Genomic DNA, 22366 nt, shown 5'->3' on the forward strand with positions numbered 1-22366 from the left:
ATGAAGAATTGATTAATCACCCAAGGGAGGTGACAAGACAACTTGTTGTCCAGGCAATTAGGGTCAACTAGTCTCTACTAGTTGCAGCTGCCAAGAAACAAGACACACTACAACAAGTGTAAAGGAAAGCCTGGAAATAACAGAGGGATAAGAACAGCACAATGCTTAGGCATGTGCTAGAATTTATCCTTTGTCAATAAAGAACATTTTATGAACAACATTTTTTTAAAGTAAGTTTCCAGGGCTAGCTGGTGGATAGGCTATTTCTGATAGATGGCTGGATTGTTAACAACGACCTGGTTTACGTTGGAGAACTGCATTTCTACCTCATCTTTTGTTTTTTTAAGTCTTTTTCTGTAGTGTAGTACAGGAACTGTAAAAGCAGCATAATAAATAAAGAAGGAGTCACAGACTTTATGGTGCAGAAAGCATGCTTTATTTCAAATGAACAATTCTATCTCAAGGAGGTTCAACAGCTACCAAGCTCTATTACTACATTAGGAGGACTAAAGCAAATTGAAGTGCAGGCTGGTATTTGATGTTATAGCAACAGTTTGTTTTCAAACTGTGGTTCATTGCTTAGTTGCCTGGAAGTGACTACTGGGTGTCTAATACTACCACACAAACTCAATCACTGCACCCTAAGAACCTCCGAGATGGGGTACTGCTGCTGCACTTGAATACCTAAATAGCTTTGTTGATTAAGGGGATGGCCAGGTGATGTTATTTTTTTAAAGGCTATTCAGGCAGTCAGTATGTCAGAAACAGTACACAGTGGGTGAACAAAGTGCTGGCCGCTTGCACTTTGTCCAGAAATTGTCAGTCAGGTATGAAAATTATGACACAATCAGATCCAATGTAAAACATTAAAGCAATGCTTACAGGAGGGTAATTGCAAACATCACCAATGCCTTACATTTCTGATTCAACATAAATATTTGTGCACGTATGAAATACTGTGCACAGTATCATGTCTTAGGTGTAGGTAATCTTCAACAGGGAGCCTCTCTACCTGTTGAGGCATTCTTAGACATCAACAATGAGTTGAGGCGCAGAAATTAGTTAAATGTTGAGCAGGGTAGTCGTTTGCTAGGAAACTTTCCCCTGCCAACTGTTAGTTCCAAAAGTTACGTTTCAAAATGTCATAAAATAAACGGTACAAAACTTCATAACCGTTAACTTCGGCTATATACAGTATGTACATGTCAGTGAAAAAAGTGTTTTAAAATCTTAGGTCAATAATGACTATAAGTCATAATGTATAGATCTGGACTTGTCTCATTCAGGTAGGTAAAAAAATATTTTTCTTTTATATTTACATATCAGATATTTCAGTCCATATATGAATCACTTGTAAAAATACAAGTGTAAATAATAAAGATTAAGCTCTCTAAGGTGATCGGATATTTATATTCACAGTGGCAGAATCGGTACCAAATTCATTCCCTAAATTCAGAGTATAAAGTCCGCCGTCATTCTTCTGGACATCCATGATGATCAGGGTGGTTAGATCTTCACTGGTTTCAATGTGGAATCTGCCTTGCTGGTCCTGACTGGTAATTTTTCTCCCTCTGCAGTACCATGTTATTTCAGGAGCAGGTTCACCCGAAAAGGCACAGGATAGTGTGAGAACTTTTCCTTCCTCGATGCTGATATCAGATGGGAGAGCTTCAATTTTGGGTGGTATTCCTTTATAAAATAGGAGAAGAAATGCCAAGTTAGTCTGTTTTCACTAAGCCATGAAGCAGCTTTACTCTGAGGACTACTTCAGGATAGCTGAAGCACTAACTCTACCAATAATTGTAATGCTCACCTCTCAGACCTGATTTAAGCATTTTACTAGTTGAACTCTCCAGTTGAGCCATGCTAGATTTCCCCATAATACTGCTGGAGCTCATCTCTACAAAGGATTCTTTCATGGAGGACATGCTTTTGGCAGACATGCTTTCAAATTTCATTTCAGTCATGCTGCTACTGCTGAAACTGCTGAATGAAGCCTCTTGTTTAGAAGAAGCCATTTGAAAGGACTGAGAAGAAAAACTTTCGTGCATGCTTGCGTCGCCACTGGTCTTCAATACTACCTCTTTCGGAGGTTCTTCAACTAGAGCTGAGGAGCATTGCAAACATAGAAGGAAAAAGCAACAACATCACATTAACTAAAAAAGTCATGCAGTTCTGTATGGTTAATTTTTCAGAAATGAAGATGGCATTCTTTGCTTTCAATGGAAAACTGCAGTGGAGTATACACTTGTTTACAATTATTTGATTCAAGATATCCAAATCACAAGCAGTAATTTAGAAATTAAAAAATAGGCAATGAAACTTACAGTATGTATGATCTTCAAAGAAAAGCATACATACTTAAGAAAAAGCAGGTCACCACACAGTGTTTCTTATTAGAACCATTACTAGAATTAGACACTGAGAAATTAATTGTGCGTGCTCAGTTCATATTTGTAGATGCTGTGAAACGTTTTCAAGTTCTTAAAAACACAGAACAGTAAAATCTGTATTTCACTGCATTGTTTTGTAGCTATAAAGGGCAACAGGAAAGCTCAATCACTGCAGCTTTTCTTTAAACCCAAACACAGTCATGCAAGCATATCACAACCACGCCTTGATGCTAGGAACTGGGATATGGTATAACCAATAAAATAGTAAACCCAGTTCAATTAAGTTGCCATAAAAATATTTAACTGTGGAATGACTTCATTTTATTGTAACAGATTTTGTTAGGAAATAAGGGAAGAATAATTACCAGCACCAAGGTCTTAACATACTCATCCTAGAACAAATGCTCATAGCTTTCTTTTAACATGCACCTGTTGATGTAATAGAGCACCTCTGTGCTACTCTGTGGGTGTTAAAAAGATTTCTAATGCTGTTTTGTGGCTGTATATGTAATACACAAAAGAAAGATGGACTTCTTAAAATACTGAAGTCAACACCAGTGGATTTTATCGTAAGTAATTTTAGTAGACACACCACAGGAAAAAGTTGTGACTATTCTGAACACAAGATCTGAAGAACAAACTTACGGAGTACAGTCAAAGATGCTGTAGCAGAACACTGCCCATGGTAATTTTTTGCCTTGACTGTGTATTTTCCGGTGTCACTCACTGTGGCATTTCGAATCTCAAGAGAATATATATTTTTAGAGCGAGATACTTTGAGGTGCGATGAAACTGCAATCTAAGGAGAGAACAAAAATTGTTTCATTAAATAAATTTTATTAATAATTTTTATTTTTCAAGTAAACATCTTAAATGATTACTTACAGGTTGATTATTCTTTAACCACTCAACTTCAGGAGAAGGCTCCCCAGAAACTTCACAGGTGAACAACACGTCTTGTCCTTCATTGACGTTTTGAGACTTAGGCTGCATTATGAATGCTGGTTCACTGGAGCGCTCTTTAGAAAGGGTCATAACATACTGGCATTTAATAATGCCTTCATCAGTTTTACCCTCACAGGTGATTATACCTTCATCCTTATTACTGGCCTTTTTGATAGTTAGTGTGTGATCACTTCCAGAAACACCATATCTGTAATCGTCTGAATTTCTCAGCTCCATTCCATTCAGCACCCATTTTACTTCAGAGGCACCAGGGATGTTGGCCTTCAGTGTCACTTTCTGCCCTTCAGACACTGTCATTTTAGTTGAAGAAGCTGTAATTTCTGCTTTCAATTGTCTGACATCTTCTGTAACAATTGACTTTTTAATGACTTCTTGAACTGCAGATTTCTCTTCAGCTGCTGCTACTGATTTCTTCTGGCTAGAAGCCAGAAGTAACTCATCTTCTTTCTGAACTGTTTTATGAGATTCAGTTACACCTCTTACCTGGGAATACATATTTTTAAATACTTGGCCAGTAAACTGGAAGTTAGTTCTTGAAACACCTCCTTCCCCAATAATTTCACAGGTGTATTCTCCTTTATCAGATTCCATAAGCTCATGGATTTTGAGCTCATAAGTGCCATCTGCTGCATAATGAAACTTGAAATGATGGTTTTCTTTCAGTTTTTTACCATCCTTATACCAAGCCACCTCTCTGACACTTAAAACATTGCTTTCAACTGCACAGGATAACTTTACCTTATCTCCAAGAGTTTCTGCTTTTAGATGCTGTTTTATCTTTGGTGGAGAAGCAGTTGGTAATTGTACTTTCTCTGTTGGTACCATTTTGTCTCCAGGTGGTGACTTAGCTTTTGGAGGACTGCTGATGGGTTCAGGAGATTTAACTCGTTTAGGGGACTTAACTGGCTCTGGTGACTTTACACGAGGCTCAGGAGATTTGATCCTTGGAGGTGATGTAATTGTTTTTTCAGGAATTTTTGTTCTTTGAATGGTCAAAGTAAAATGGGCTTCCTGTCTTCCTTCAGAGTTTTCCACCACAACAGTGTAACTTCCTTCATCTGATAGCTGGACGGAAGAAATTTCAAAGGTAGACTTGTACTGTGTTCGTGTTACTTGGAAGCGCCTTGAAGAAACAACAGGTTGACCTGCACGGAGCCATGTTATTGTTGGTGCTGGTTCACCATCAACATCACAGGAAAATCTTGCAGTCTCCCCTTCGGAAACTGTGATTGACCGTGGCTTTGTAAGGATTGTTGCTGGTAGAGTGCTTTTAAATGCTTTGTGTGAAGTCCTTTCTTCCAGTGATTTTTTTTCAGCTGCAGTGACTTTTTCTTCAGAAGCAGCATAGTGTTCATAGGATAAAAGTGATTCTCTTGTTGCTGACACTTCTGATTTGACCTCTCTTACTGAGGAACTTGCTTCTGTTTCAGATGCTTTCTTAAATGAGGAGATTGCATATGCCTCTGTTTTTGTCAAGTCAGGCAAAATTGACCTTGGTACTTCTTCATCTCTCCTCTGGGAAGAGTATGTAGTGTAATCTCCTCCAGTAACATCTAGTGTTGCGTAATCAGAGCATTCCCCTTTGTAGTTCGTGCATACAGCTCGGTATGTTCCACTGTCATCAATGTGGCAGTCTAGAATCTCCAGAGTTAATACACCACTCGTATTGGTAAAGTGTATCTTACTGCTCTCTTGGAGCTCAATACCGTTGTGGTACCACTTCACTTCGGCAGTTGGTTTTGACTGGACATTTAGAATGAACCTAGTATTATGGCCACACGGTACCCGGTGTGAGCGCATTCTCAGGGTAATGCGAGGAGCATGGTCAAGGGTGAAAGGCTGCTGAGTCAGAACTTCGTATTTCCTTTCCATCGTTTTTTGAGTTTTCAGAGCAGATTTCATGGACTCGTATCTAGAAAATATATCAAATCTTGCCATCCTCTCAAACCGGGAGAGAGATCTTTCACTAGAGACTGGGCTAGGTGAGCGTGGTCGAGTTCTCTCTGGTGTTGGGGATCTTCTCTCACTTTCTTCAGGAGGCCGTGAGCGAGGTCGAATTAATTCAGATATAGGACGCATCAACTCAATGTAAGTTGGAGAAAGGGATCTTCTTCTCCTTAGTAATCTAGAGGGAGGTGAAAATTCCCTGTGAGCATATTGCACCATTTCTATTTCTTCTTCTTCTTCTGATGTGATCTCAGTTATTTCTCTTTCCCTCCTTCTCCTGAGTCTACTCTTTTCTTCCTCTGCCATATATTTGAGCTCACTCCTGTATTCAGAGAGTCTCTGATCAGTGCCAACAGGACGGAGCAATTCTTCATCCTCCCGTTCATCCATTATTCTTTGCTTTTGTTTAGGTGGTCTGTAGGCAGCCCTGTCGTGACGTTGACGAAGCTCTGCATAGCTTGCACTGGTCTCAGCTTTAGTTGGAATGTGATAGCTTGAATACCTCAGCTCTCTTTTTCTTTCTTCCTCTGAACTGACCTGTGCTCCTGCAGTAGAATATCGAAGGGCAGACAGTTCAAAGCGTGGAGGGCTTCTACTTGGTGGGGAAGCAGAAAAGCCTAACTCCAGCTCTTCTTCGAGGCGCAGTCTTTCCTCTTCAGTTCTCTTCATAGCTAAGTAGTCATCTATCGGCATGAGCAATTCCTCATCAGACAAGTCACCAAGCGATCGCCTTCTTGGTCTATAGTGATATTCATACTCTGGAGATGGGGTACGACGGCGTGCTGGTCTCACAATTTCAAGATCGTCTTGTGTCAGCTTTGGTATGCGCCATTTAGGCTTGTACTGATCAGAAATGCGTGGCAGTGGCATCACATAGAATTGCTCCCACCTGGAAAGACGTATGCGTTTCTGGCGTTTCTGAACAGTCCTCTCAAGTTTTCCTGGCATTTCATACTGGTCTCGCAGCCTCTTGTACCACTTCATGTCTGACAGAGGCACAAAGTGTTTAATATGCTGATCTTCCTCAAGAGCAGCGCGCACATGTTTGCGAGGCTCTGGGATCTCATATGGCATGCGAAGTCTCCTTTCCTCCTTCTCCTTCTTTTCTTCTTTCTGAATTTCATATTCACCTTTAACGGTCTTTGAGCTAACAGCTGGTTTATATAATATAGCAGCTTCTCTGAGAGCCTCTTGTGCAGTTTGTGTCAGCGGAACGGCTTCAACCCCAGAAAGGATTTCTGCCATTCGTAAGGTCTTGTCAATTTGCCTCTGTACATGCTTCTCCCGCTCTTCTTCTGTCTTGTACTCACGCTTGACATATTTCAAGCGTTCAACTTTTAGATAAGCCTGACAGCTTGTAGATCCTGCACTGTTTGTAGCAGTAACTCTGTAGTAGCCACTGTCTTCTGGTAAAGTATCTCTGATATGCAAAGCATAATAATCTAAGCCTTCATGAATTATATCAAAGTTGGGACCAAAGGATAGAGGTTGACCATCTTTCTCCCATGTCAGCGTTGGTTTTGGCACACCAGATACCCTGATCTCAAAACTGACATTTTGGCCTTCTTGACATTCAGCATTTGCCAACAGTCTTTTAAACATTGGCCTGAGTGTGGCATCTGCTGGAGGGGGATGCGGAATCACAGTCAGCTTAGCTTTGCAGCTGTCTTCACCATATTTATTGCGTGCCACAATACTGTATTCAGCATCATCCTCTTCAGTGACATTATTGATGACAAGTTGATAAAGACCCTTGTCTGATTCGAAAGTATACTTCTTATCATCATCCCCAGGTTTGATTTTCTGGCCTGATTTGTACCATGTTAAGCGAGGTTCTGGGTGAACTGTTATAGTTACTCCAAACCTGACATTTTCTCCAACATATGCAGTGCGGTTATACAAAGGCAGAGTAAATTCTGGGGGATGCTCTAATAGTCTCATAGTATCAACCCGTCGTTTCACTTTTCTAACAGTTCTGCATCTGTAGTGCTCAGAAATTTCTCTCACACCTTTAACAAAAAGTTCTGCATAAGAGCTGTCTTCCCCATAATCATTCACTACCTTGCATCTGTAGGTACCATCATCTGATTTAGAAACATCTTTGACATACATGGTTGCCACACCATCTTCATATTTGATTTCATATTTCTCACTGCTTTCTAATTGCCTCATACCAAAGTACCATGTGACTTGTGTGGACTCATCATAGTTTTCAATCGTACATACATATTTGGCATGGCCTCCTTCTTCTGTAACATTATGCTTTATCTGCCCAGCAATAGGCCCAATGTCTATTGGGGCAACTTTAACTTTAGCCACTGTTATGCCCTTCTGGGATCTAATTGCACCTCCACAGGAAATGCGGGCTACTGACACAACTGTGTTCCACTCCTTCTTTACCAGAGTTTGATAGTAACGCCTGTGCCTCAAGGTCTTAATGGTTTTAGTGCTGGTCTTTTCCGTCTGCTGTTTTAGCCACACGTGATTAAGTGCTTCAGCAGCTGTCATCCGAGATTTTCTTTCCTTTACGAGTAGGCGATCAATGAAGTCCATGGCTTCGATGCTTATGTCTTTGAATGCTTCATCCTCAAAGCTGTATTCAGCATTTAGAATATTTTCAATAACTTGTTGGTTTGTTTCAGCAATGAAAGGGTTAAGACCACTGAGCAGTATGTATGTTAGAGCACCAACTGACCACATGTCCGTAGCTGTGCTGACCAAGTCATGGTGATGTACTTCAGGTGCATAATATTCAGGAGAAGTGAACTGGAGTCTAAAGCTGTCTCCAGGCCTCAACTGTCTGGCTTGACCAAATTCAACAATTTTAATTACGGAGCTTCTTCTTGTGAAGTAAATAATATTGTCTGGTTTAATATCAAAATGTCCAATGCTATGACGATGCAAAAATTCTAGTGCATCACAGACCTGGCGTACATAACTTACTATTTCTCTTTCATTAAGTTCAAATGAAGCTGTGCTGATTCTTTCAAAGATGTCAACCCCAGAAATGAATTCAAAGATCATGACCAATTCTTCTAGGCTCTCAAATGATTCATGAAGATACAGGATATTTTGGTGCCTAGCAATGTTTAGAATGGAAATTTCTTTCTTTACCAAAACTTGGTCTGCACCCTTTACTTTAACAAATTTGGCCAGGTAAGTCTTTTTTGAAACTGCCTCAACACAGCGGTGTGCAATGCCAAACTGCCCACGTCCAAGCTCTTCTGCGATCATGTATTTGTCATAGAGTTCCTTTGTAGAATAGTGACCTGCTTTAGCTGCCGTAATTTCTCTGGTTTCATCAACTTCTTCATCATAGTTCATTACTCTGGTCTTATCTTCCTTTGTTACAATTGGATCAGTAGGTTCAGAAGGCTGACTTTGGCCAAACTTGTTCTCTGCAATTACTCGGAACTGGTAGGTGGTCTTGCCAAATAGGTTCACCACTGTATATCGTGTATCACGAGCTTGTGCAACACGAATCCATCGCTCTGCTGTTGTAGCACGTTTCTCAATAATGTAGTTTATGATCCTGCTTCCACCATCAGTAGCTGGTTCATTCCAGGTTAAGTTGACTGAATCCCTTGAAACATCAGTTACCTTCAGACCTCTTGGTGGATCAGGCACATCAGCCACATCTAACTCAACTGTTTTTTGATCAATTCCAAATCTGTTTTTGGCACAAACAATGTAAAACCCTGCATCTTTTCTGTCAACACCATTTGGGAAAACAAGAGATGTGAATGATCGTGTAACAATGACTTGGTAGTGTCCATTAGTATCAATGAGATCTTGTCCCTTCTGCCATGTGATCACAGGGGGTGGCTTGCCACTGAATGGAATCTTGATGCTCACCACTTCCCCTCGGAGGGCATGAACAGCTCCCATGCCTTCCAAATTTTTGGGCAAATGAATCTTTGCAGGAACTGGAATACAAAGAGGAAGAAAAAACACATAACCAAAAGCACACAAGAAGAGCATCAACAGTCTAAATATTCAAAATTAAAATTAATTTGTCTTGATTATCAAGACCCTTCATTCACCTTCAACATCCAGAGAGGCAGTGCCAGACACAGATCCTCCTTGGTTGGTAGCTCTAACTTGATATACCGTGGCATCATCATCTGTTACATTCGTGATGACCAGCTGGTAATATCCACCCTTGAATTCCTGTATCTTGATCTTTTCCCCATCTGGCATTATTTCTTTGCCCTGTCTGTACCACTTGACAATTGGCTTAGGATGACCAGTGACTTTGCAGACAAATGTGGCATTAGCTTGAAATTTCACATTCAGATTCCTTAGTTCTTCCTTGAAATGTGGAGCTTTAATTGGTACATCAGATTTTGGAATGACTGGTTGGGATACCTCACTCCACTCACTTTCACCACCAAGATTTTCACATTTTACACGGAACTCATATTCAAGACCTTCAATAAGATCTTTCACAGAGTAGACTGTTTCACGAATTTCATCTGTTGTTACAGAAATCCACTTGTTTTGTTTTTTCTCACGCTTCTCAAGATAGTAAGTTCTAATCTTTGCACCGCCATCACTTGCAGGGGGTTTCCATGAGACAACACAAGAATCCTTTGTGACAGCACTTGCTACTGGCTGGCCGGGTTGTCCTGGTTTTTCTGTAAAGAATAACAAAGTTCAAAAACTGAAGTGAGCTTGCCTTACTAATTAATGACAGGATAGGCTGGTTTTGGCTAGGGTACAGTTAACTTTCTTCACAATGGCTAATATGGGGCTGTGCTTTGGATTTGGGCTGAACACAAGGTTGATAATATGGAGATGTTTTTGTTATTGCTGAGCAGAGCTTACACAGAGCCAGGACCTTTTCTGCTTTTTGTACTGCCATGCTGGTGAGGAAGTTGGGGGTGCATCAAAAGGTGGGAGGAGACACAGCCTGGACAGGTGAGCCCAACTTACCAAAGGGATATTCCAGACCATATGACACCATGCTCAGTATATAAAATGGGGGAAGGGTGGGACATTTGAAGTGATGGCATTTGTCTTCCCAAGCCACTGTTACGTGTGATGGGGGCCCTGCTCTTCTGGAGATGGCTGAACACCTTTCTGCCCATGGGAAGCAGGGAATGATTTCCTTGTTTTGCATTGCTGGTGCACGCAGCTTTTGCCTTTCCTATTAAACCGTCTTCATCTCAACCCAAGAGTTTTTCAGCTTTTACCCTTCTGATTCTCTCCCTGATCCCACAGGTGGGGCAGTGATCAAACAGCTGCGTGGGGCTGGGCTTAAATGAAAACATGGGGGCATACAGACATTGATATTTTGGGCTCTACTTACCAAATGGAGGCTTTATAAAAACTACTGATGAGACCTCCAGTGCTTCACTAATGCCGTACATATTCTGAGCAGAAACACGGAAATAATAGCCTGCATTTTCAGTTAGGTTAACAATTCTACAGGTTGTGCCTGAAATACTTGAAGATACAAGTTGCCATTCTGCCCCTTCCTTGGCTTCACGTTTCTCTATGATGTAATTGGTTATCATTACACCTCCATCATCCTCTGGTGGTTTCCAGCTTATCACCACAGAATTCTTCAGTATAGACTCTATAACAATTGGTCCTACTGGTTTATCCGGTTTATCTGTACAAGAAAAAGCACAACATTTTTGTTTGTTTTTCCAGTCAATATTTGAGAAAATATTCCACAAAATACTGAAAAGAAAATTAATTACCTTGTATTTCCACATTAAGTACAGTGTCAACAGTTCCAAATGTATTACTGAGTTGTACTTTGTACTTCCCAGCATGAGTCTTGTGCTGGACATTCTTAATAGCAAGATGAGTATATTGTTCTGTGTTCTCAATAGTAACTGTTTCTGATCCTCTCAAAGGTTTGTTGCCGTGGAACCAAGTTATTGCTGGTACTGGCCGGCCAATATAGACAACATGAAGGCGGAGGGTGCCACCTGCACCTGCGTAGTATTTCTCTTTCAATGGGAAGCCTGGGTGGAACTGAGGAGGAGCCTGCAATAATAGCTTGCCACTAGTTTCAATTTCTCCAACATCATTGGTAGCCATACAAGTGTAGAGACCTTCATCCTCCTGTTCATCTGTCATTACTGTCAGTGTATGATTGCGTCCATCAGATGACATTTTGTATTTTCTGCTTTGTACCAGCTCTTTGCCAAAGCGGTACCATTTAATATCAGGCAAAGGTCTCCCAACAATCTGGCATGTCAGCTGAGCTGCCTCACCCAGTTTAGTTGTAACATCCTGCATTTCTTTTTTTATGGCAGGTGCTTCTCCAGCTGTGACAAAGAAAATAAGAAAATAATGATGATTACTATGAAATTTTCCTCTATTACTGTATTACTGGAAATTGATTTTCATTTATACTTGATCCTCTTGAGAGACTGTCCTTTGGGATAGTCATGTTAGCAAATATCATGTAAAACAAATAGGCAGCATGTTAAATGCAGCACCATGGTTTATGACGCAGCAAATTACAATATCACAGCAAATGTGACAATGAATTTTTGCTTACATGTTAATTTAGTTTTCACTGCCATAGCAGTCCTTCGAGGTCTGCTGAGGCCAGTCTGATTTTCTGCAAAAACACGGAACTCATATTCTGTGGCCTCTAATAAACCTCCTACTGTAAACTGCCTGTCCTTGATGCGTTCCTTATTGCATTTTTTCCAGGTGCTTTCTCCGGACTGGCGATATTCAACCCAATAGCCAAGGATCTCTTTGCCACCATCACTTTCAGGTCGTTCCCATTCTAATGTAATGCTGTCCTTAAAGATAGAAGTGATCTCAATTTCTCCAGGTTGGCTCGGTTTGTCTGAAAATTAAAATAAATTAAAACAGAAAATCAGTTTTTCTCTAAATGTCATTAAGCTGCTCTTCAAAAAATCTGTTAATGCGGCCATTATCTTACCGAATGGATCCTTGCATACAACTGGTTCAGAAGCAGGACTTGCTTCACTTTCACCAATGTCATTTTGAGCAATGACACGGAACTGATATTCAGCATCTGGAACAAGTCCTGTGACTGTGTACATTGTAGTGGTAATCTGTGTCTTATTATGCCGGACCCATTTTTCTGTAGATGTTTCTTTACGTTCAATATAGTAGCCAGTTACACGAGAACCACCATCATCTTTAGGTCTGGACCAGGACAAGTTGACAGAACTCTTTGTAACATCAAGTACTTCAGGTGGGTTGTTTGGAGGCTCTGGTGGATCTGTTAATAATGATAATAATAATAATAATAATAATAATAATAATAATAAAATTACAGTGACATAGCATTAATATTTCTGCATATAATGTTGTATAATATAGTAATTAATTTTTTTTTTGAGTCTAAAAGAAAACTTACTTAGAGGTGTCTTTGGTACTGCTGGTTCTTCAGATTTGAGAGATTTGCTAATACCGAAATGGTTTTCAGCAGAAACACGGAAGTGATATTCCACATTTTCTTTGAGTCCTTTCACCACTAGTGATGTCCCTTTCACTCTAGAGTCAACAGTGTACCAGGCAGTCTTCGGTACTTCTCTTCTCTCTACAATATAACCCAGGATATCTGCGCCACCATCATCTGTAGGAGGTCTCCAGCTTACTCTGACAGAACGAGCTTGTATATCATCATATTCAAGTGGTCCTTCTGGTGGATTTGGAATGCCAATCACTCTGACTTTAATGTACACGGCTTTCTTGCCACACTTGTTTTCAAGTACCAAATCATAGGTGCCTGAATCTTCTCTTTCTGCATCTTTGATCACAAGTTCTGTGTGAGTCTCAGAAGTCGCAATCATGGCCCTTTTGCTGATGTCCTGTCCTTCTTTTGTCCATTTGCACACTGGGATGGGCTTACCCTTAATGGGTATTGTAAGCCTGATTACTCCTCCTTGTCTCACCATGAGACCTTCTTGGTATTTTTCATCAAGTTCATAGTCAGGATATTCTGTAAACAAAAATAACACATCATGCTGTGTTATTCTACAGATGATATCATACCTGCTTTAGGCAAAAATTTTTTTAGGACTGCTTTCACCAAGAGCTAAGGCTTGAAATGCTTACCAAGCATTTCTGTAATTTTGACTGTTCCTGGTACTTCAGCAGGTTCTCCTGGCCCACCAGCATTACAGGCTAGCACTCTGAATCTGTACTCTGCACCCTGGGGAAGATGTGTCAAGGTGTATTCCCGAATCTTGGTCGGTGTAGTATTGCATTTGGTCCATTCAAATTGATCAACCTTCTGCATCTCAATTAAATAGCCAGTAACTTTAGAACCACCTTCATCTTCTGGTGGACTCCAAGCCAGGGAGACAGATGTTCTTGTCGTATCAGTGACTCTTGGGTTCTGAGGTTTACCTGGAGGAGCTGGAAGAGAAGATCAGATAGGCAGGTGGGATTTGTTTCTATGAATATTCGGAAGATGAAATAAATGCTAACTTGCAACTTACAATCTGTAATGAGTCTACAGTGAATTAAAAAAGGAAAACTTTGAATGAAAGATTTTCACTAATATTTTCTTTGTTTTCTCCAGTCAGAATCTCATTTGTTAATATACCCAGAAAAATTTCCAAATTAGAATTAATTCTACCATAATGTCATTCCCTTCTACCATCGTGTGCTTAATCTTTGTCAGAAATTACTTACCAATTGGATCTCTGGCAACAGCAGACTTGGAAGGGCGGCTGGGTTTCCCAGTGCCTCTGGCATTGATTGCTGTGACCCGGTGTTCATATTCTAATCCTTCAACCAACCCAGTGGAACGGTAACGAGTCATGGTGACTGGAACTTTATTTACACGGATCCATCTATCTGCTCTAACTTCTTTGCGTTCCACAATATAACCAGTAATCTGTGAGTCACCATCATCTTCTGGAGGATACCAAGTCAATGTCATGCCATCTCGAGAGATATCAAACACTTCTGGAGTGCCAGGAGGACCAGGAATACCTGTAAAACATGACATGGAATCAGTGAAGTAAGTGTCAGATGACTTTACACACTAGTAGGATGTGACATATTGTGAATAACAACATAATATCAACATCTTGTCAAACTCTTTTATTAGCAATTACCTACATAATTTACAAATCAGGTCAGTGAAAAACTTCTTGTTTTGTAATGGAGTAAAGCAATTTTTCAAGATTGATGGTAGACTTGAGCAGAAAATCCAAGTTTACCATCCACGTTCTGTGATGCACATCTGTAATACCTGTACCCATTTATGGATGGCATTTTTCCACTGGAAAATAACACGATTACTATGGATCATAATGTACAATTCTATCCAGCAAAAGGAAGTAGCAACATCTAGAAAATTCTAGTATATGTGTGGACATATAGGCCCATTTAAACATATATTTTTAAAGATAGAGAATGAAGAAAAATTCAGACTTACGGATTCTGCTCTTGCATTCTATAATTTCAGACTGCAGGTAAGATCCAATCCCAAAGCGGTTTGTAGCAGCTACACGGAACACGTATTCTGCACCTTCAACAAGTCTGGTGAACTTAAATGTTGTCCTGGTTACTGACTCTGAAACTGGCAGCCATCCAGGACGGTGAGCATCACGCTGTTCTACCACATATCCGCTAAGAGCAGCTCCACCATCCAGCTCAGGAGGCTCCCAGGAGATGGTTACATAATTTGCATCAATTTCATCAATTCTGATAGGTCCAACAGGTGGTCCAGGCTTGTCTAGGGGGAAAAAAAAACAGAAAAGAAGCTTACAAAACAGGTGCAAAAAAAGGATCATATTTCTCATATAAGAGTTTAAATAGAGGAAGGTCATGGAAAATTATTTTGATTAACTCTTACCAAGGATTATAACCTTTACTGTATCAGTAACTGTTCCAGTTGTGTTCTTCAGTTCAAGTGTATACTCCCCTGTGTCATGTATGGTGGTCTCACGCACGGTTAATTTGGCCATTTTGGCAGCAGTTTCCATTTTGATGCGTTCTGATTCTTTTAGTTTAGAACCAGAAAAGAACCAAGATACAGTAGGAGGTGGTCGTCCTTCAATTGGAATGGCTAATTCAATAGGCTTGCCAGCAGGTACGTGGATTGTCTTCTGAGGTATTCCAGTGAAGTCAATTGTTGGTAGAACTAAGGAAAGCAAATAATTGATATTTTAAATACCTGTTTTGTAACTATCACATTCATTTGGTGTAAGCTTGACCCTACTGTTTTCAACAGTAGACACCTACCTTTTCGGTCTTGAACTGTCACTGCTGTGACAATCTCGCGTGGTTCTGACACGCCCTTCTGATTCTGTGCTCTGACCCTGAACAAGTACTGTTCACCTTCATTGAGAGAGATTATGGTATGCTCGTAGACGGTAGGCTTCAACGTCACTACCTTCAACCATCTTTCTGTTCCAGCTTTGCTGGCCTCAATGACATAGCCAGTCAATCTGCTGCCACCATCATGCAATGGTTTCTCCCAAGCAAGGGTAACAGTTGATTTAGTGGTGTCAATGACTTCGAGTTTTTGTGGTACCATGGGGACATCAGATACCAGTACTGCATCAGATGTTTCACAGCCTTCACCAATGCCGTAAATATTTTCTGGGAGTACTCTGAAATAATACAAAGCTCCTTCCAGAAGTCCAGTAACTCTGTAAAATGTCTTGCTGCATTTGGTAGTGACAGTCTTGTAAGCTCTCATGGACGCTTCACGTTTCTCAATTATGTAATTGTTGACTGGGGCTCCACCATCAATGACTGGAATGTCCCAAGTAAGTGTCACAGAATCTTTTGATACTTCCTTAACTCTCACTGCAGGTGGTGGACCAGGTGTGTCTAAAACAAACAAACAATTTTTTTCCCCTTTTTGCATCCTTTCATTTTACAGTCAATTACTACTTCTGCATAAAACAAAAATGCTGGGATTTGATTTATAAACTAGCACAGCTCCAGAAACTATGCATTTTCCTTTTGATTAGATTGCTTCTTTGAATTCTCATTCTCATGTTATTTAAAATGCAAACTTCCTTTGGAAATAAATTACACTTAGTGTGAGCAATGAACATGCAGAGTGCTGTAATGCTCATATACAATTGTAGCAGTACTTACCATACACCTTCACAGAAATAGTTGCAGATTTTTTTCCTGATTGATTTTCAGCCTCAATGATGTATTTTCCAGCATCATACCGATTAACTTTATCCACTATAAGCAGAGTGTAGCTGTCTGTAGTATCAATAATACCTCGACTTACAAGGTCAACACCCTCCTTGCTCCATGTGATTACAGGAGCAGGTCTGCCAGATACAGAGACCATTAGGCGCAGGGAACCACCAGCTCTGACTGTAACTGTCTTCTTCAGATCATCAGCAAGCTCAAGTTCAGGTGTTTCTGATGAAGGGTATAAGAAATATGGAATTAGTTAATCTTACAAAAGTCCTAAAGGAAAATATAATTTCCTTCAAATATATATTAGGTTTTCAAATTACCTATTCTTTCCACAGGTTCAATTTCTGCTGATGATTCACTAAATTCACTCATACCATTCACGTTTGTTGCAGCAACTCGGAATTGGTATTTCTGGTTTGTTTTAAGACCCGTCACGGTGAACTCAGCATTCCTCAGAGTGGCGGTTGTATGCGCTCGATACCACTGTTCACTACCTTCTTCTTTCATTTCAAGAACATAGCCTAAGAGGTCAGCCCCACCATCATATGTGGGCTTTGACCATGCTAAACTTATGCTGTGCATTGTAGTATCCACAACTCTTGGAACTGAAGGTGATGCAGGAGTGTCTTTGAAAAAGAAGAAAATGCAGTTTATATTGGTGCAGAAAACATTTTACAGTTCAAACCAATTTCCAGACAGCTAATTCCAGGAAATGCATTTAATATGAACTATAACTGTTTTTAAGTTATTCCAATACTATCTACTTCAGTGAGTTTATGTGTGGTTATGGGTTTCTTAGTTAAAGTGTCAATGTGAATTTACGCTCCATTATTATAAATAAATATTAAAACATATTTTAAACGTAGAAACTTACATGATGGTTCTTTACATAGCATGTATTGTGAAGCTTCACTAGGTTCACTGTTTCCAGCAGCATTCACTGCAGTGACACGGAATTGGTACTGGCTCCCTTCCATGAGACCAGTGACTTTCAGTCTGGTGTCATAAATGGTAAAATCTCTATTCACTCGTGTCCAGCGCAGACTTTTCCTTTCACGTTTGTCCACAAGATAGTCCTTAATCTCACTGCCACCATCTGATTCTGGTTTTGACCACTGAATAATGATATGCTCCTTGCCAACACTCACTTCTTCAGGAGCACCAGGCTGTGTTGGAATAGCTATTTTTTTAAAAAGTGAGAGAAAAAAAAAAAAGATTGCTCAACACATTGTTTATCCATGAGAATTATTCCACAAATTCTGATGCAGAATCGAAGGTAGTAACACTCACTGAAAGCATTCCTGGCAATCACAGTTTCTGATTCAAGTGGAACACCTGGTCCATATTTGTTGACAGCTCTTACACGGAAAATGTATTCATTATTTTTAATAAGTTTTGTTACTACAGTTGATAAAGTCTGGCATTCAGCCTCAACAATCACCCAGTGAAGTCTGCTGGTTTCACGCCTTTCTATGATGTAGTGAGTGATTTCTGCACCTCCATCTTCCTCAGGAATGTTCCATGCCAGAGTACATTTCTCTTCTGTTACTCTGCTAACTGTGATTTTGCCTGCACATGGACCTGGTGAATCTGTAGGAATCAAATATAAGTACTATTATTAGCGGCTAAGGAAAAGCATCTCATTCTTATTTAAAAGAATGGTGATTTTTTCAGTATTCTAAGTATGAATACTAATGACGGGATACATACCAAGCACTTTGACAAGAACAGAAATTTGTTTCATCCCACTGGCATTTTTAACTGTTAGGGTATATTTTCCACTATCACTTCTGTCACAGAACTTGATAATTGCAATAGCTCGTTTACTGGTATATTGCAGAGATATCTTTTCACATAGCTCCAGTTCCCTGTCACCTTTGGACCAGAAGACTTTCGGTTCTGGTTTTCCACCAATGGCTGCATCAAGAACAAGATCTGATCCAGCCCTAATGCTCAAAACTTCTCCCTGGAGTCTGGCATCAAGTTCAGCCTTTGGTGGTGCTGGAAAAAGAGATTTGAAAAAAAATTACATGACAGTACTAAAAATAGAACATTATGTTTTTAATTGTTTCAAGTAAATATTCCTTACTGTATTCATCTTTGCAAATGACAGCACCGGTTGATTCAGATCCTTTGCTAATCACGCCAGCAGCATTCTTTGCTAGTACACGGAATTCATAGGCTTCATCTTCACTAAGAGCTGTCACAGTAAAAAAGTTTTCTGAGACAATGGTATAATTGCATTTCAGCCAACGTCCATCACCAGATTCGTTATATGGTTTGCGCTCAATAATATATCCTATTATTTTGCTTCCACCATCATAAAGTGGAGGTGACCAGCTCAGTGACACTGTAGATCTGGTGACATCTGTTACTTCTGGTCTTCCTGGTGGATCTGGAGGAATAAAGCAGAAAAAATGAGATATGCAATCCTATTTTAGTTTAAATAACAACATAACTCTAAAAGTAATACTTACCAACTGGATTTTGAGCCACTACAGGTCTGGAAGCTTCACTAGCTTTGCTAACACCTGCAGCATTTAGAGCATAGGTTCTGAATTGATATTCTAGGCCTTCCACCAACCCTGTAACTTTATAGTTGCAGTCACAGCATGGTACTTTGTTCTCCTTCACCCAAAGGATGGTATTGCGCTCCTTCTTTTCCACCCAGTATCCAATGACTTTGCTGCCACCATCATGATAGGGTTCCTCCCAGCGAATGGCCATGGCACTTGCAGACACAGAATAGACTTCTGGCCTTGAGGGTGGGCTTGGTGGGACTAAACAGGAAAAAGGTGGGGAGGAAAATGTTAGTAATTATAAATACCTCAGTCAGAAGAAAAGAACTAATATTGAGAAGTGTTTCACTCACCAAATGGATGCTCAGCAACTACTGTTTTTGATTCAACTGGCTTGCTGACGCCAAATCTATTTTCTGAGCTTACTCGGAAACTGTACTCTTGATATTTTGTGAGATGACTGACTTTGATCTGTGTGCGTTTCACACTGGAATTCACCAGCTGCCATGCTGTTGTGCCAGATTCACGTTTCTCTACAATGTAGTTTGTAATGTCACTGCCACCATCATCTTCAGGTTCTTTCCAGGTCAACACACAGGACTCAGCGGATACAGACGATATTTCAATTGGGCCAGTGACAGGACCTGGCCTTCCTATGACTACCACTGTGACAGTAAATGTTTTCACACCAGCAGTGTTCTCAAGTGTAAGGTAGTATTTACCAGAGTCACCTCTCATACTGTCTTTTACAGTCAGTGTGGTTCGGTCTTTTGTTGTCTTGATGGTCACTCTTTCAGTTTCCTTCAGCCTCATCTCCTCAAGTTTCCATGTCACTTTTGGAGCTGGGCGCCCACTGATTGGTATATCAATAGTAAAGGTGCTTCCAGCCTTGCATGTTATAAGCTGTCTGCTTATGTCACTGAGATCTGCTGTTGGCTCAATCTGTGGCTCCTTAACGATAACAGAAGAGAAAGCTTCTCTTGGCTCACTGTAGCCAGCATCATTCTTTGCCTTGACCCGGAATTCATATTCTGTGTTCTCCACAAGGCCTTCAACAGTGAAAGTAAGTTGCTTGGTTTGTCCAGCTCCAGTCCAGGAATCAGATCCTTTTTGTTTCATTTCAAGAAGGTATCCAGTAATACGGCTACCACCATCATGATCAGGTTTAAGCCAAGCTAAAACTACAGAAGATTTGGTTGTATCAACAATATCTAGTCTCTTAGGTGGAGCAGGTTCTTCTGTGGCCACAACTGGTTCTGTTAATTCACAGGGTTCACCTACACCATACTCATTTTCTGCTGATACTCGGTAGTAATATGGCATACCTTCTGCCAGATCTGTGACCTTAAAGATTTGTCGAGTGCATTTTGAACTCACTACTTGCCAGCTACGACGACTTGCTTCACGTTTTTCCACAACATAGTGGTGGATACGAGAACCTCCATCCAGAACAGGAGCATCCCACATTAAAGTAATAGATGTTCGAGTCACATCTTTAAATGTAATAGGACCTGGTGGACCAGGTGTGTCCAAAACCTTGACAGTAAATGTAATAGACTTGCTTCCACTGTTGTTTTCCACAGTAAAGACATACTTGCCAGCATCATTTCTATTGCATTCCTCTACAGTCAATGTGCTGAATGAATCAGTTGTTTGAATGTCAGCACGCAAACTAAGATTGGCATCTGCTTTGGACCACACTGCAGTAGGAACTGGCCTTCCAGAGAAGGCAATAAATAGACGAATGCTTGCACCTGCTCTTACAATATGAGTCTGCTTGAAGTTTGCATCAATATCAATTTCAGGTGCAGAAAGCCTGTCCACGGTTTGGACTGAAGCAGGAACTTCGCAACTTTCTCCTCTGCCAGCACCATTGACAGCACTAACTCTGAATTTATAGTGTTCTCCTGCCTCCAAATCAACAACGGTATATTTAGTAGCAATAACAGTCTCTGCATTGACTTTCTGCCATGCTTCAAGATCAGCTTTACACATCTCAATGATGTACCCAATTATTTCCATGCCTCCATCAAAAACTGGCTTTGTCCACTCTAAGCTTACACTAGTCTTTGATGTGTCTGTCACTTTTACAACATTCGGAGCACTTGGTGGGCTGACTGGCTCTCTGCATTTAATCAGCTTTGAAACATCACTTGGAGGTCCAACCCCCGCAGCATTTTCAGCCATGACATGGAACTCATACTCATTGCCTTCAATAAGGCCAGTTACTCTGTATCTGTTCTCAGTAATGGGCCTCTTACTGGATACTTTAACCCAGCGCATGCTCTTCTTTTCTCTCCTTTCAAGAATGTACTCATTTATCTCGCTTCCACCATCTGACTCTGGTCTTGCCCATGTAAGTGTGATACTGTCTCCTGTTACATTGGTAGGCTCTGGAGTTCCTGGTGCATCAGGGAGAGCTGCAAAAACAAAAAGTGTAATTAGAAGGACAAGATGGTAACTCCATGGATATTTGTGCAGAATGAGGTGGAAACTTACTGTAAGGTATTTGTGCGATAACTGGATCAGACTCCAATGGTCTGCCAACTCCAAATTTGTTCACTGCAGAGACACGGAACTGATACTCATTGCCCTTAATTAATTTAAGCGCTGTATAGCTGCAAGCTTCACATTTATCTTCAACTAATGCCCAAGCAATCCTGCTGGTTTCACGTTTTTCAATTATGTAGTGAGAAATAGAAGCACAGCCATCATTAGCTGGAGGCTCCCACCATACTGTGACTTTTTCTCCAGTGATGTTTGTGAATCGTATTGGTCCACCAACTTTTCCTGGTGTATCTGCAATTTCAAAGGTTCAGAGTTACAATTTGCTGGCACTCAGAATAAAATACTATTTTAATAAAAAGCATGCTGAAAGTGCTTGGTGCAATACCTTGTACTCTGATGGTAATATCTTCTCGTTTAGTGCCTGATGCATTTTTGGCTTCTACTGTGTACACTCCACGATGTTCCCGGACAGCATCTCTAATGAAGATTGTGCTATATCCAATAGCTGTAGTTATTTCTATATTCATCATTTTATCAATCTCTTTACCATCCTTAAACCATGTCACTTTAGGTACTGGACGTCCTCTGATTAGAGCTTTAAGTCTAATGCTCTCTCCAGCTTTAACAGTAAGGCCTTCAAAGTGTTCAGCACCAAATTCAATTGTTGGAGCAACTAAAAAAAGCAAAATATAAATAAATTTCCATATACCTAAATATTTTTCTGATACTCTTCTAAATGTATTAATTATAAAAGACTATGATATAAAAATTATTTCACTTACAAAATGGCATTCTATAAATAGCAGTTATTTTATGAATGATAAACTTATTTTTCCTGTAAGTATCCGTAAGTGCATCATATATATATTTGCACGTATATAAAGGTGAAAGATATGGTTAATA

General features: G+C 40.2%; 1 protein-coding gene across 1 annotated transcript in view; it reads right to left on the reverse strand.

Annotated features, from left to right (window-relative positions):
* Positions 1–413: 413 nt before the first annotated feature.
* TTN (titin) overlaps positions 414–22366 on the reverse strand; it is a 239148-nt gene continuing 217195 nt past the window's right edge. Inside the window, 25 exon segments of the mRNA XM_068195998.1 lie at positions 414–1689; positions 1814–2107; positions 3039–3192; positions 3279–9232; positions 9350–9943; positions 10618–10923; positions 11015–11590; positions 11827–12126; positions 12223–12528; positions 12667–13251; positions 13368–13670; positions 13950–14252; positions 14701–15000; positions 15121–15408; positions 15510–16103; positions 16377–16658; positions 16757–17062; positions 17311–17616; positions 17727–18026; positions 18147–18437; positions 18526–18831; positions 18914–19216; positions 19309–21375; positions 21455–21754; positions 21849–22136. Of these exon segments, the coding sequence (XP_068052099.1) occupies positions 1391–1689; positions 1814–2107; positions 3039–3192; positions 3279–9232; positions 9350–9943; positions 10618–10923; positions 11015–11590; positions 11827–12126; positions 12223–12528; positions 12667–13251; positions 13368–13670; positions 13950–14252; positions 14701–15000; positions 15121–15408; positions 15510–16103; positions 16377–16658; positions 16757–17062; positions 17311–17616; positions 17727–18026; positions 18147–18437; positions 18526–18831; positions 18914–19216; positions 19309–21375; positions 21455–21754; positions 21849–22136 (15905 nt within the window). The 3' untranslated portion in view covers positions 414–1390.

The sequence above is a fragment of the Anomalospiza imberbis genome, chromosome 7, assembly GCF_031753505.1.
Source record: "Anomalospiza imberbis isolate Cuckoo-Finch-1a 21T00152 chromosome 7, ASM3175350v1, whole genome shotgun sequence".
NCBI classification, from domain to species: domain Eukaryota; kingdom Metazoa; phylum Chordata; class Aves; order Passeriformes; family Viduidae; genus Anomalospiza; species Anomalospiza imberbis.